At 55.1% G+C, this 15228-nt stretch overlaps 1 protein-coding gene across 1 annotated transcript in view; it reads right to left on the reverse strand.

The window, feature by feature from the left end:
• TRPV1 (transient receptor potential cation channel subfamily V member 1) overlaps window positions 1–13036 on the reverse strand; it is a 29715-nt gene extending 16679 nt beyond the window's left edge. Inside the window, exons 1-9 of the mRNA XM_065532612.2 lie at window positions 12925–13036; window positions 10429–10745; window positions 9551–9717; window positions 9328–9480; window positions 8428–8568; window positions 7970–8268; window positions 6405–6584; window positions 3661–3819; window positions 1360–1452 (exon numbers count right to left, since the gene is read on the reverse strand). Of these exons, the coding sequence (XP_065388684.1) occupies window positions 1360–1452; window positions 3661–3819; window positions 6405–6584; window positions 7970–8268; window positions 8428–8568; window positions 9328–9480; window positions 9551–9717; window positions 10429–10712 (1476 nt within the window). The 5' untranslated portion in view covers window positions 10713–10745; window positions 12925–13036. The remainder of the gene's footprint in view (window positions 1–1359; window positions 1453–3660; window positions 3820–6404; window positions 6585–7969; window positions 8269–8427; window positions 8569–9327; window positions 9481–9550; window positions 9718–10428; window positions 10746–12924) is intronic.
• Between the last annotated feature and the right edge of the window lie 2192 nt (window positions 13037–15228).

Here is a 15228-nt window from a genome sequence, read left to right on the forward strand (position 1 = left end):
CCCGTCTCTACTAAAAATACAAAAAATTAGCCGGGCGTGGTGGCGGGCGCCTGTAGTCCCAGCTACTCGGGAGGCTGAGGCAGGAGAATGGCGTGAACCTGGGAGGCGGAGCTTGCAGTGAGCCGAGATCGCGCCACTGCACTCCAGCCTGGGCGACAGAGCGAGACTCCATCCCCAAAAAAAAAAAAAAAAAAAAATCACAGTGGAGCCTGGGCACGGTGACGGCTTCCTGTAGTTCCAGCTACCCCAGAGGCTGAGGCGGGAGGATCGCTTTAGCCCAGGAGACAGAGGTTGCAGTGAGCCATGATCACACCACTGCACTCCAGCCTGGGTGACACAGCAAGACCCCATCTTATAAAACTTAAAATTAAAATACTACAAGGGTTTCTGGGGTCAAAGAAAAAAAAAAAACCCAATGATCATCTGAAATTCTACATTCAGACTTTTTTGTATGCATCTAAGTTCTCACTCTTCTTTAAAGAAGCTGAAACTCAAAATCTTAGATGATAGAAATATGGTTTTTGCAAGAAAGGTGACATAAAATCTGAAACAGTGAGTCCCACATTCAAAGAAAAGATTACTCCTGCATTAAAAAAAAAAGTGGCCAAGGATTGCACATATTTGAGTTTCCAGTTAAAAATAAGACAATTCCTTGCTGGTGCAATGGCTCACGCCTGTAATCCCAGCACTTTGGGAAGCTGAGACAGGCAGATCACCTGAGGTCAGGAGTTCGAGACCAGCCTGGCCAACATGGTGAAACCCCATGTCTACTAAAAATACAAAAAAAGTTAGCCAGGCATGGTGGCAGGTGCCTGTAATCCCAGCTACTTGGGAGGCTGAGGCAGGAGAATTGCTTGAACTCAAGAGGCAGGGGTTGCAGTGAGCCAACATCGCACCACTGGCCTCCAGCCTGGACAACAAAGTGAAACTCCATCTCAAAAAAACAAACAAACAAACAAACAAACAAACAAACAAACAAAGATTCCAGTATGCATGGAGATTTCCTTCATTGCTCAGAGCTTTAAGAGACTGGTTTCATTAATTAGACAACTACCAGTCATGATCCTATCACTTAAGAGGCCTCCATCTACCCCTGTAATTAAATATTCCATCCCGTGGAGTGGCTGGAGTATCTATTTTCAGGCTTGCCTGCCTTGGGCCCGTGGAGACGCCCTGAGCGCCCTCCTGCCCCCACAGAAACTGACTGAAAGGCTCTCGTCCTCCCCTCTGCGTCTCTCAGCTCCCCAAGCAGGGCCATTATATGGCTGATGAATAGAAAAGTGAGTGAGTGGTGAGGGATTCGCTTGGCTTTCTGTTTTGGTGATAACGGAAACTCACAACGTGGGAAGGACTGCTTACCCCTCGGAAAAAGAAGTAGACTCCTCCTAACACAGACAGGATCTCTCCAGTAACTCGGAAATAGTCTTCGGTTTTTTCCATCTTAAAGGGAGGCTGTGAGACGCAGAGAAGTTGGTAACTCTGTTTACTCATTCATTCATGCAACAAACATTGACCAGGTACCAAGCCCTGCGATGAAGACATAGCCCCTGCCCAGGAGGCACAGCCTCCATCAGGCGAAGGACACACAAAGACAGTGTGTTATTAGGGGAGCGCCCGCAAGGAGGCCGCTCTGTAGGCCTGATTCCCCAAAGTGGCAGCCTGCAGGTGCCACGCAGAGCATCTTACAATGCTGTGCCGCCTCCCAGGCAATGTCCTGGCAGGCCCGGAGCTCCTCCTGGCTGGGAGCAGAGTGATGGACAGCAGGGTGATGGACAGGGGGAGGCAGTCTCATGGACCCCAAGCCATACACATCCCACTGTCACCCCACACCATGGCCAGTCTCCCACGAGTGTCAGGGACTCCTACTGACCATGGAGGGAGAGACTGTGCCACACACACTTATGGGTGTCACCCTTGTGTTTCAGTTGCCATTTCCTGGAGTGGTTCACCATCCACATTTCCTAAGCACTCGTTCATTAGCTTGCCTTAGTAGCACATTTTTCTCTTAAAAGGAAGTCACTGGCCGGGTGCGGTGGCTCACTCCTATAATCCCAGCACTTTGGGAGGCTGAGGCAGGTGGATCACCTGAGGTCGGGAGTTCGAGACCAGCCTGACCAACATGGAGAAATCCCATCTCTACTAAAAATATAAAATTAGCCAGGCGTGGTGGTGCATGGCTCTAATCCCAGCTACTTGGGAGACTGAGACAGGAGAATCACTTGAACCCCGGAGCCAGAGGTTGCGGTGAGCTGAGATGGTGCCACTGCACTCCAGCCTGGGCAACAGAGCGAGACTCCGTCTCGGAAAAAAAAAAGGAAGTCGTTATGTGGCCTTAATAGGTGGACAGAAATAGGGTTTCATGCAATGATGAAGTTGAGTTTTTAAAGTAAATGTACAGCCAGCCAGGCAAGGTGGCTCACGCCTGTAATCCCAGCATTTTGGGAGGCCAAGGCAGGCAGATCACTTGAGGTCAGGGGTTCAAGACTAGCCTGGCCAATATGGTGAAACCCCATCTCTACTAAAAATATAAACATTAGCTGGGCATGTTGGTGGGCACCTGTGGTCCCAGCTACTCAGGAGGCTGAGGCAGAAGAGTCACTTGAACCCGGGAGGTGGAGGTTGCAGTGAGCTGAGATTACGCCACTGCATTCCAGCCTGGGTGATAGAGTGAGACTCTGTCTCAAAAAAAAAAAAAAAATTAAATAAGTAAGTAAATTTGTAAGGTGCCCTGGAAACAAAGGCAGCAGATTCAGTGCCCTGGGTATCGGACGTGAAGAACTAAGTCCAGAAGTTCAATGAAGTCTTGGCTCTCGGCAGAGGAAAAAGTCTGGTCTTAGGCTGATTTGATGGATGGCCCAGGGCCTGGCACAGAGGTGCTCAAAAGTCTAAATCCAGGGAATGAGTAACGAGCAAGTGAGTGAATAAAACAGGGCAGGCAAGCAGGATGACGGTGGGCTCTGGGCTTACACTAGCCCACATCCCTAGGGACCCCCAGGCCAGGGCTGAGCCCTCTCCTGAGCCCAAATTCCTGCATGATTTCTTTTTTTTTTTTTTTTTTTTTTTTGAGACAGTTTCACTCTTGTTGACCAGGCTGGAGTGCAATGGTACCATCTCAGCTCACCACAACCTTCGCCTCCCGGGTTCAAGCAATTCTCCTGCCTCAGCCTCCTGAGTAGCTGGGATTACAGGCGTGCTCCACCACGTCCGGCTAATTTTGTATTTTCAGTAGAGACGGGGTTTCACCATGTTGGTCAGGCCGGTCTCGAACTCCCGACCTCAGGTGATCCACCCACCTCAGCCTCCCAAAGTGCTGGGATTACAGGCGTGAGCCACTGCACCCGGCCCCTGCATGCTTTCTAACCAAGTACACCCAGTTTGATCAGGGACCTGAGTCACCACACACTCAGTCCCACAGAACCTCAAGGCTAAAGGAGAGGGACTAAGAAGCAGGAAGGGGGTGGGTCTCCTGTACAGCCTGAGGCAGGGAAGATGGGCACAAGGATACAAGGTTCTCCAGGTTCTCCATCCATCGCTCCAGCAAGCCAGGAAGGAGTCCAGGGCAGAGCTTGGGCCTGGGGTGGGGGAGGTCTCCCCGGAATGTCCACATCCCTTCCCCACCCGCCGCACCCCAGCCCACGAGGCCTGAGCCTCTGGCCGCACCAAGCCATCCACGGGCCTGTAGTAGGCAGCCATGGTGAAGATGATCATGTACAAGCAGTAGACCAAGAAGTTGAAGTAGAAGGTGCGCTTGACGAATCTGTCCCACTTGTCCTGCAGGAGTCGGTTCAGCGGCTCCACCAAGAGCATGTCGTGGCGATTCTAGGGGGAGCGGAGAGAAGTGAGGTTCCCTCCTGCTGCAGGACCTCCTCGCACGCCCACGCCAGCCCCTGGCGCCCCTCACAGCCACAGCCACGTGGCCGCACAATCCTCCGCCCAGGGAGCAGGTGACACTCAAGGGAGGTCTGAGCCAGCCGGCAGCCAGAGCCTGGGGCTGGTCCCAGCACTGCTGCGGCTCACGGAGGGACCCGCCCCCTTGGCCTTGGTGTTCCCAAAGGTGCAGTGAATGGGGTGAAACCGGACAAGCTCTAAGTACTCACTTAACGGCCCACAGCACCGCCCAATAGTCTATGCCCGTTGTGTCTGATAACTCACTCCCGAGATCCCACAGGAATGGGAAGTAGTTGGCTTAGGCAGAGCCTGGGCATGAGGGGCTGAGGGCAGGCAGGAAAGAGCTTCTGGGTCCTGACTTCTCACATTTCCAGCCCTGGGTCAGGCAGGGAACTGGGAGGCCCTTCCTGCAGCAGGAGGGCCCAGGGCCCCATGCCATCTTTACAAGTATGCTTCGGGGCAAACGTCTCGTATCCAGAGATTTTCATAAAGTTCAAATAGGCCGGGAGTGGTGGCTCACGCCTGTAATCCCAACACTTTGGGAGGCCAAGGCAGGTGGATCACCTGAGGTCAGGAGTTCAAGACCAGCCTGGCCAACATGGTGAAACCCCGTCTCTACAAAAATACAAAAACTAGCCAGGTGTGGTAGCGCGTGCCTGTAATCCCAGCTACTTGGGAGGCTGAGGCGGGAGAATTGCTTGAACCCCAGGAGGCAGAGGTTGCAGTGAGCTGAGATCACGCCACTGCACTCCAGCCTGGGTGACAGAGCGAGACTTTGTCTCAAAATATAAAATAAAATAAAAATAAGTTCAAGTATCCCTGAGATGGATGAGCCAAAATGAGCTCATCCCAGCCTCCCTCAGGCCATCAAGTACAATCCCCAGCCCAAGCTTAAGCTCCCTCAAAGAGGTTCCCAATCAGTGTCTTCTTGAACACCTTTGGGGATGGGAAACTCTTACTGCCTCAAGCGGCCTATGGAGAGTCACTAACTGTAGGGAATACCTCTTCTTTGGTCTTCTCTACTTTCTACTAGTGGTCCTGGTTCTGCCCTAGGGTCCCCAGAACAAGTCCACACTCCTTGTCCCTGAGAGCCTTCCGAGACATGAAGATGTCAGTGGTGGTCCCGGAGCCTCTCCCCCAGGTCAAATACTGCAGTCCTTTTTGAGGTCACCTCCTATCTGGACCACTCCTCTGGGAACACTTGTATCCAGCACTCTGAGTTGGAGGCCCAGGTTCAGCACGGCAGCCCAGGTAGGGCAGAGCAGACCAGGCCTCTCCCAGCCCCAGACTCTGCTCCTATAAATGCAACTTCTGGCCTGTGAGACATCGTGCAAGCCCTTCACTGCTGGTGGCACAGACTCCAGCCCCCGAGTCTGCCTTGGGAGCTCAGAGCATCACCTTAGGAAGAAGGGACAGGTAAGGTGGCCTTTCCAAACAGCATGGCAGGATGGATTACCCAAAAAGTAACACTGAGACAGTCATTTGGAGCCAAAATATTTAAGTGAGATGCCTACTTCACACCTACACAAAAATCAATTCTTGGCCTGGCGCAGTGGTTCACACCGGTAATCCCAGCACTTTGGGAAGCCAGGGAGGTTGGATCACCTGAGATCAGGATTTCGAGACCAGCCTGACCAACATGGAGAAACCCTGTCTCTACTAAATACAAAAAATTAGCCAGGCATGGTGGCACATGCCTGTAATCCCAGCTACTTGGGATTCAAGGAGAATTGCTTGAACCAGAGAGATGGAGGTTGCAGTGACTCGGGATGGCACCATTGCACTCCAGCCTGGGCAACAAGAGCGAAACTTCGTCTCAAAAGAAAAGAAAGAAAAAGAAAAATCTACAAGCCCTGCCATCAAGTGAGAAAAAAAAATGGTTGTTGTACATTGCATATACTCTGATCCTGTTTATGTATACAAAATGAAACTGTACATTTTAGGCTGGGCGTGGTGGCTCATGCCTGTAATCCCAGAACTTTGGGAGGCTGAGGTGGGCAGATCACCAGAGGTCGGGAGTTCGAGACCAGCTTGACCAACATGGAGAAACCCCGTCTCTGCTAAAAATACAAAATTAGCCAGGTGTGGTGGCGCATGCCTATAGTCCTGGCTACTTGGGAGGCTAAGGCAGGAGAATCGCTTGAAAACCCAGGAGACGGAGGTTGCGGTAAACTGAGATCGCGCCATTGCACTCCAGCCTGGGCAACAAGAGCGAAACATTGTCTCAAAAAAAAAAAAAGAAAAAGAAACTGTACATTTTTACATAGTATAAAAGGAGGGACTTTTGTCTATGTACCTCTGAAATGTTTCTGTTTTTACAAGATGATAATCGTGTATAGTTGCTATGCTTAGGGAAAATTCAGTGGGCATGAATGGGGACATGAGGCTGCAGGGCCTGGGCCCCGGGCAGCAGGCTTTCCCTCATGAGAAGCCAGCTGGAGCTGGACCACGGACTGGGATTGGGCCTGGGGTGCAGAGGCCCTGAGGCCCTCCCTGGCTGTGCCCCAGCCACTCACAGGGGTCTCGCTGCTGCTGTAGGCGATCACCTCCAGCACCGAGTTCTTCTCGCAGGTGTCGATGCAGGACAGGTCGTACAGCGAGGAGTGCACGGGCCCGTAGGCCCACTCGGTGAACTTCCTGGACAGGTGCCTGCACTCGGGCTCCTGGATCTCCCTCTGGAGAATATAGGCCAAGACCTGCCACCAGGGATCAAGAGCCCATCAGAGGCCAGCCCCAGGCTCAGCCTCAGACAGCACCCCAACAACCAGCTCTGCTTCCCAGTCCAGCTAGTGGCCTCACCCAAGCCCCAGGCAAGTCCCCACCCACTCCTGACCACCATCAAGATTAACCAGCCGGCCGGGCGCAGGTGGCTCACGCCGCCTGTAATCGCAGCACTTTGGGAGGCTGAGGCAGGTGGATCACCTGAGGTCAGGAGTTCGAGACCAGCCTGGCCAGCATGGCAAAATCCTGTTTCTACTGAAAATACAAAAAAAATTAGCCAGGTATGGTGGCGTGTGCCTGTAATCCCAGCTACTTAGGAGGCTGAGGCAGGACAATCACTTGAACCTGGGAGGCAGAGGTTGCAGTGAGCCGAGATTGTGCCATTGCACTCCAGCCTGGGCAACAAGAGCGAAACTCCATCTCAGAAAAAAAAAAAAAAAGAAAAAAGGTCAACCAGCCGGCTGCCTCAGATACTACCTGTACCATATCAGGCCCACCATCCCCTCAAGGCCCCAACTCTACCATCTCACCATGAAAGACAGTGGTGGTCCATTCTCGATAACCTCAAGCCAGAAAGAAAGAAAGACAATGCAAGAAATGAGAGCCAGATGGGGTGACTCATGCCTGTAATCCCAGCTACTTGGGAGACTGAGGTGGGAGGATCATTTGAGGCCAGGAGCTGGAGGCCTGTCACCAGGAGCCACCAGCCTTGTCACCTAAAGCTCCTGCCTGCCATAGAAAAACACCAACAGCTGTTTTCTTCTTTTTCTTTTTTTTTTTTTTTTTTGAGATAGAGTCTTGCTCTGTCACACAGGCTAGAGTGCAGTGGTGAAATCTCGGCTCACAGCAGCCTCCGCCTCCCAGGTTCAAGCGATTCTCGTGCCTCAGCCTCCTGAGTAGCTAGGATTATAGGCACCTGCCACCACGCCTGGCTAATTTTTGTGTATTTAGTAGAGACGAGGTTTCACCAGGTTGGTCAGGCTGGTCTCGAACTCCTAACCTCAGCTAATCCATGTTGGTCTTCCAAAGTGCCGGGATTACAAGCCCGAATCACCGTGCCTGGCCCAACAGCTTTTCTTCTGTTGCACCTTAGGCGGTCCCACCTCATGGCCCAGCACCCCACCCCGTGTCTTGACGATACTCAGAGCTAGAAATCCAAAATGGCCACACTGGCCATGCAGCGTTCTGCCCTGCGGCTCCCAGTTTCTCAGACTTATTCTAACAGCCCTGCAAGCTGGTGTGACAGAATCAGGGTCCCGCACACACAGATAGTGACGCAGGCTCCCGCAGTGAGTCAGGCAGTCCTCCCCGACGGCCCTGTCCCCGCACTGCACCAGCTCGAGTCGAAGCCCCCTCCTACCCCAATCTTCCCGGTCCCAGCGGCCAGGGCCAGCGGCGTCATTCCCTTCTTGTTGGTGAGCTCCTCCAGCTTCAGCGTGGGGTGCAGTTTGGCCCCCAGGATCAGAATCTCATTGTACATGCTCGTCACAAACTTGGTGTTGTCGGCCGTGTTGTCGGCCACCTCCACCAGGGCGTGCAGCACCGTGTTGCCCACCGAGTCCCTGGCGCTGATGTCGGCCGGCTGCCAGGAGTTCTGCAGCAGGAACTTCACGATGCCCAGCTGGTTGGTGCACGCGGCCAGGGACAGGGGCAGTTCACCTGCACGAACACAGGGCCAGGCGGGCCTCAGGAGTGAGATCCAGCTGGTCCCTGAACCACCAGCCTCCAACTCCCTCTGTCTCTGCCCAAACCTCCCCTTAGCAAAAGAAGTCGGGCAAAGCAAAAGAGAGATCGGGGTCAGCCACGTTGTCTCCCTACCGAAGTAGAATCCAGGCCGCCCTTTGGTTTTCTTAAAGAAGTCCCCATTGGCCGCAGCCTGGACGTCCGCTCCGTTCTCCACCAGGAGGGTCACCAGGGCCATGTTGCGCCTCTCAATGGCGATGTGCAGCGCTGTCTGGCCTGCAGAGGACGTGCACTGTTGGCTTCGTGACCACAGTCCTGTGGGGCTGCCGGGACAGGTGCTGGGGAAGGGCTCTGGGCAGGCAGCAGCTGCTGCAGGAGGAACTGGGCAGAAAGTGCCTGGAGGACCCCCGCCGCCCAGGAGGCCAGGCCAGGGTCCCCCAAGGGGTCCCAGCAAGGTCCTGAGACAGGAGACCCTTGGGAACAGGAAATAACAGGTTGGAAGCCAGAGGAGTCGAAACTGCCCCGGGGGCAAGGAACAGGAGCAGAGAGAAAGGCCAGAGGCTGTGACTTCCAGGGACAGGGACCATCCAGTCAGCAGCAGGAGGCAGGGACATTCCAGGGTCAAGAGAGGAGACATCAGATGGGGGAGGCAGAGACCCCCAGGACCAGGAGAAATCAAGCCAGCAGATAGGGGAGGCAGAGACCCCCAGGACCAGGAGAAATCAAGCCAGCAGATGAGAGAGGCAGGGACCTCCAGGACCAGGAGAAATCAGGCCAGCAGATGGGAGAGGCAGGGACTCCCAGGACCAGGAGAAATCAAGCCAGCAGATGAGAAAGGCAGGGACCTCCAGGACCAGGAGAAATCAGGCCAGCAGATGGGGGAGGCAGGGACTCCCTAGGATTAGGAGCCACCAAAGCAGTGGCTGGGATAGGGAGTAAGGATCCCAGAGGAGCAAGGAGGCCCAGGGACAACCATGTCCTCCTGGTTCCCAGTGCTGCGGGCTGAGCCATGCCCAGCCCCGCCGCCCTCCTCACCCTTGTAGTAGCTGTCCGTGTAGCTGGCGTTGACAAACTCCTTTAGGCTGCCGGTCTGCCGCGCGATCTCCAGGAGCAGCGGGATGGTGTCGTTCTGCCCGTCATGCAGGTTGAGCATGGCTTTCAGCAGACAGGTCTTCCCTGTCTCAGGGTCTGAAACACAAAGGGAGGGTCAGGGCAGGCCAGGGCTGGGGCCCTCCCCGGAGCCCAGCGCTGGGGCCACCTTTGAACTCGTTGTCCGTGAGGTGCTTCTCGCTCTTCTGAAGGAAGAGCAGCAGGCTCTCCAGATCCTGGCAGTTATTCTGAGCAACGGCTTCAAAGATACTCCTGCGATCATAGAGCCTGAGGGTCCGCTCGGTGCTGGTGGCCACAGAGTCCTGGGACGGCAGCCTGCAGGTCAGAAAACACCCTCATCTCACATCCTGGCCTCCCCTCGGCCCTGAGGCCTTCGGAGCTTGTCGAGGGAACACGACTAAACCCCAAGGCAAACCAAAAGGGGGAAAAATGATGTAAAAGCTGCCCCTCGGTCTAATTGACTGCCCAGAAAACCAATGTAACAGGGACAGTGGGGAGCACAGGTCCCCATTCCGTCCCCACCCTGTCTACAGACACCATGTAGAAAGTCACCCTCCTACTCCCAGACCACTGGCTTCTCTGCCTGCTCGGGAGCGCGGGAGGCAGGAGGCTGGTGGGGACGGAGGAAGCTGGAGGAGGGGTGTAGACGGCCCCTCTAAGGGAAAAGGTGGCCTCACGCTCCCCAGAAGTCAGCCAGCCTGTGGCCCTCCCTGCCCTGCCTTGCAGCTCACTGGAGCCGTGCTGTGCTCTCTGAAAGCCTCCTGCCCTTGAGCTTTTAGACGTCAAGTCCACGTGTCTGTGGCTGGTAGGCACTGCAGGCGTGGACACCCAGACCCAGCACAGACACCAGCCCCGCTGACGGCGCATCCCACGAGGTCCCACGAGGAAGGACGCTGGACCAGACCGCCCCTAAGGCTCTCCAGCCTCCTGGCTTTGTGACATTTAGCCCAGAAGCCAGACACCCTGTGGCATCTCCATGGCCAGCTGGGCTCCTAGCAGGGAGGGGGCCTCCAGACGCGGACTTACCTGGCACCGGTGGGGCCGTCTCCCGGCCTCTGGATGGTGATAACAGGGCTCACTGTGATGGTCGGGCAGGAGGCCAGCTCACCTTCCTCGTGAGGACAATCTACCAGGAAAGCCTCCTCCGAGTCGCCCTTCCCAAACAGCCGGGTGCGGCTCTTGGCCGTGGAGAGCTGGGGCTTGGCTGGAGGTGGCCTGGAGTTAGGGTCTCCATCCGGGGGGTCTGGGCAGGCGTCCTGTTGGAGTGGGTCCGCAGCCGCCCCCGAGTCTGTGCTGCTCCATTTCTTCATCCTTGCTGGGTCCTCTGCGGCCCGGTATAAAGCCTGCAGCAGCCACCACGCCGGGGTTGACTCCCAGCGTAAGGACTGCTTGTCCTTAGACCCCACCTGCCCTCCTCGCCAAGGGCCCTGTGAAGCAGGGTACCCCAAAACCCCAACTGGCTGCTGCCCCCAGCCCCCTAGAACTGAAGTGTTTCCAGGACTGAACCCTCACCCCAGAGGCCCCAGAGGTGAGCAGCCTAGCGGCACCCGGGCAGTCCTGCTGCCACTGACATCGGCCTGGGAGGGTGGACAGGCCCCCGGCTCAGAGCCGTCTGTGGTTCTGGGTTAAACCCATCCCTCCTCCTCTCTGGGCCTCAGGTGCCTCCTCTGCAGACTGAGGTTGATAACCACCGTGCTGCCTCCCTCCCCACACAGAATAAGGGAAACAGCCGGGGTGGCTGTCATGGGCTAAATTCAGGGAGGATCTGTGATGAGGATGGCTCAGCCCAGAAGAGGCAAGCAGACCGTCCCTGGAATAGGGTGAGTGGCAGAGACTAGCACACCCACACCGCACTGAGGGGCCCTGCTGTGCCACGGGTCCACACGCCACCAGCCAGGTGCCCAGCCTGCCTTTGCTCTTCAATCTTGCTGCCACAGCCACTGAGCTTATATGAGATTTTGGATTTTGTGCTTTTCATCATTTTTATGAATCAGTATCTGTCAAGCATCCTGGCCTTGAACATTTTGGCTTTTTTTTTTTTTTTTTTTTTTTTTTGAGACAGCATCTCACCCTGTCACCCAGTCTGGAGTGCAATGGGACAATCTCAGCTCACTGCAACCTCCACCTCCCGGGCTCAGGCGATTCTCCTGCCTCAGCCTCCCGAGTAGCTGGGATTACAGGCATCCGCCACCACGCCTGGCTAATGTTTGTATTTTTAGTAGAGACGGGGAATGTTTAGGCATTAAGTGATTTGGAGCTGGTGGGTCTTCTGGGCCTAAACACCTAGAGATCCGCTGGCCACTGGCAGCAGCACGTGGAGTTGGACACATGAGCTGATGCTATTTTCCACCCCCATCCTGCCCCATCCCCAGACTTCCCCTCCCTCTGGCTGGGCATCCCCACTCCCTGGCACCCAGGGCTGGCCCATACATCCCTCCCATAGCCTCTATTCCCATTGGGTCTCCACCTAAGGGCTTTTTCCTCCTTCTACCCTTGCACAAATCCTACCACCTCCTCTCAGATGCTACTTCCCCTCAGGATCCAGCACTGATGCCGCCTCCTCCATGAAGCCCCCAGATCCCTGCCCTGGTCATGCTCCCTGCCATCCTCTGCACAGTGGCCCAGCCCATTGACTGTCCATCCCACACAGCCCACCAGGTGGTCTAGCAATTGCGATCTGTCACTGATTTCTCTCTCCCGCGCCCTGTGACCTCCTCCTGTGCAGGGACCTTGCTTGATCCTTCTCCTTATGAAGAAGCTGTACTGGGCTGTGCATGGTGGCTCACGTCTGTAATCCCAGCACTTTGGGAGGCCGAGGCCGGTGGATCACCTGAGGTCAGGAGTTCGAGACCAGCCTGGCCAACATGGTGAAATCCCGTCTCTACTAAAAAAATACAAAAATTAGCCAGGCGTGGCGGCACACACCTATAATCCCCGCTACTTGGGAGGCTGAGGCATGAGAATCCCTTGAACCCAGGAGGTGGAGGTTGCAGCGAGCCGAGACCGTGCCACTCCACTCCAGCCTGGGCGACAGAGTGAAACTCTGTCTCAAAAAAAAAAAAAAAAAAAAAAGCAGCAGCAGCAGCAGCTGCACTGGTCACCTGGTCACGAGTGGGGAAATAAGAGCGATCAGAGCCTTCTAATTCCCATTTCCACAGGAAGTTAGGGAGAGTACCGTCCCAGCAGTGGCTACATTCTGGAAAACAGCCACAGAAGGAATGAGAAGCTTCTCAAGTCCTGCATTTTCTTTTTTTAAAATATAGAATCAGGCAATCTCCCAAGCCAGAATAGCTCAGGGAGACTCCCAAGTCCCTCAAGTGAAAATTCAGGCAATGAAACTCCAGAGCACACGGCTGGGTTGTGGCTGTAAACCAACTATGTTCTGAAGCCCAGATCCACAAAAACGTGGAGGAAGCCTCACCGCCCCAGAGGCTGTGAACAGGACAGACGGCTGGCTGCTGGCCATCTCCCTGCCTGCCTGTTGATCCACTTTCAACAGACCTGAGCCCATCTCTGACTCACCCATCAGACAGATCCCCTGCAGCAGGAGTGTTCCCAGCCACAGAAAGCTGATTCCCTCATCTGATCACTCAATACCCATCTACCGAATCCTCCTCCTCAGAGTCCAGCCCTGCACTGGGGGCGCAGAGAGGAGTCAGCCCCCCGCTGACACAGAAACCAGGTACTGGCTGGGCTGAGGGACTGCAGGAGGGGGCAGGGTGCTGAAGAGGGCTCCATGGAGTTGGTGATGGATGAGCTGAGCCTGGAAAGGGAACAGAGGTGGGCTGGGGCTGGGAGACAGACAGGGAAGCCGCTGAAGAAGAGGAAGTCAGTGGATGGGAAGACAGGCAGCCGGCTCAGAACCAGATGGCCGTCAGCCTTAACTCCAAGGAACTGAGAGCCGACATGGTTGCATGGACGGTGGGAAGCCACGCGTAGCTTTGGAAGCCTGGGGGCCAGGTGCTAGTCTGTGCTTTCTGAAGATAACACCCCGTCAAGGACGGTTCACAGGACGGGGAGCCTGGCAGTGCTTAAAAGGCACCAGAAGCGAATGAGAACCAGAATCATTGACGTGTCTAAGCACATGCACAGAGCAAACACGGTTCTCAGGACTTGCCTTTCTTCACCCACTTAATTCCCACAACATCCCTAAGAGGGAGATAGTTCATCGATGAGGAGACTGAGGCACACAGCAGTTACACACGCCCCCGAAGTCACACAGTCAGAGGCAGAACCCGGACTTGACCCCATGCAGGCTGGCTCCAGAGCATCTCCAGTACTCCACCACCACGCTGGAGGTCTGAGGCTGTTTCTCAGCTGTTCAACTCAGACCCAGACTCCACCGCAGGGCCTGGGGGCCAATCAGAATAGGGCCTCTCACCCTCGGGGCGAGGCATAAGAAAATGCAGGGGCTAGACCTGAACCTGAAACACCCTCCCACTCAATCAGGCAGCTCAGGAACCCCAAAATGCAGTGTGAATAAGACCCAGGCCATACCCACGCCTGGCTGTCCCAGGGATGTCTGTGGTCTCCAAGAATAAGCTAAGAATAAGAACAGGGACTGCCTTTAGGAGATATACCTAATGTAAATGACGAGTTAATGGGTGCAGCACACCAACGTGGCACATGTGTACATAGGTAACAGGCCTGCACGTTGTGCACATGTACCCTAGAACTTAAAGTATAATAATAAAAAAAAAAGAATAGGGGGCTGCTTGTTAGGCAGCCTAGTAAGAGAGCACCTGTTAGCCGGAGCCTCCCGTGAACCTTTCAGCAACGTTCTTTGTTAATGGCGTTGCCTCTTCCTCTGACCAGTCCCAGTCCAGTCAAATCCAGCCAACAGGAGGCAGCCTGGATTGTGATCATTCAGTCAGTCGACGAATGCTGAGTCTATACTGCACACTTTGCACCTGATTCCCTACTGGAAACCAAGCTTCTTCCAGGGAACGGAGTGGGCCAGGAACCGAGGGGCCATGTGCCCTGGGCTGGTCCGGGGAATAGGGTCAGGACAGTCCTCTACTGCCAGGCCTGGAGTGTACTACTCTGCACCTGAGCCCGTGGTGACGCACCTGTCACCACAAAACATTCTACAGTGATCGGCGGAACTTCTACCGTGATTTGGGCCAACGAGTGTTGACTGTGTGACGGAGATGGTGATTCTGGTTTACACAAGATTCACAAACTCATCCATCTGGACTAAAGGACAATCCTAAAACAATTGATTCTGTCCACAGAGACCTGGTTTGATCTCTGAGTCCTTCTCAACTCCAAAGCCAGAAAGGACACTGCCCCCCATCTGGAGGAGGAATCCCTTCTCTCCCCAATGCGGGTGAGACAAGCTGGGGTGTGGCTTCCCTGCTCCCCTCTCTGCCCAAAGCATCCATCCATCCATCCAAGTTCTTGGGAGCACCTCTGCTTGCCACTGGGGACTCTCTGGAAGCTGGGAGAACGCTGGCCCAGGACCCAGCCTCATTATTCTCAATAGTCCCTTCTCTCAAAGAGAGGCAGTAGGCTGCGGGCTTGCCAACCCAGGCGGGAAGAACAGAGACAGGACAGCAGCACAAGCACCCAGCGCGCCTGCTTCCCAGCCCTGCGCTCGTCCACCCCACAGAGAGGGCGACGGGCCGAAAACCTCCGGCCACACACCAGCAACCTCAGCAGCAGCTGCAGCCTCCTCCCCCGAGGACGGCCGGTGCAGGAGCAAAAAGAACAAACCCCGGTAACAACAACCGCCACTCTCTCCTCCCAGGTGCTTCCGAGGAACCAGGCTGGGGGCACCCCAAGTTCACTTCAGCCTCATGACCACCTTTGAGGCGGCCACTGTTA

Source organism: Macaca fascicularis, chromosome 16 (assembly GCF_037993035.2).
Source record: "Macaca fascicularis isolate 582-1 chromosome 16, T2T-MFA8v1.1".
In the NCBI taxonomy this organism is placed as follows: Eukaryota; Metazoa; Chordata; class Mammalia; order Primates; family Cercopithecidae; genus Macaca; species Macaca fascicularis.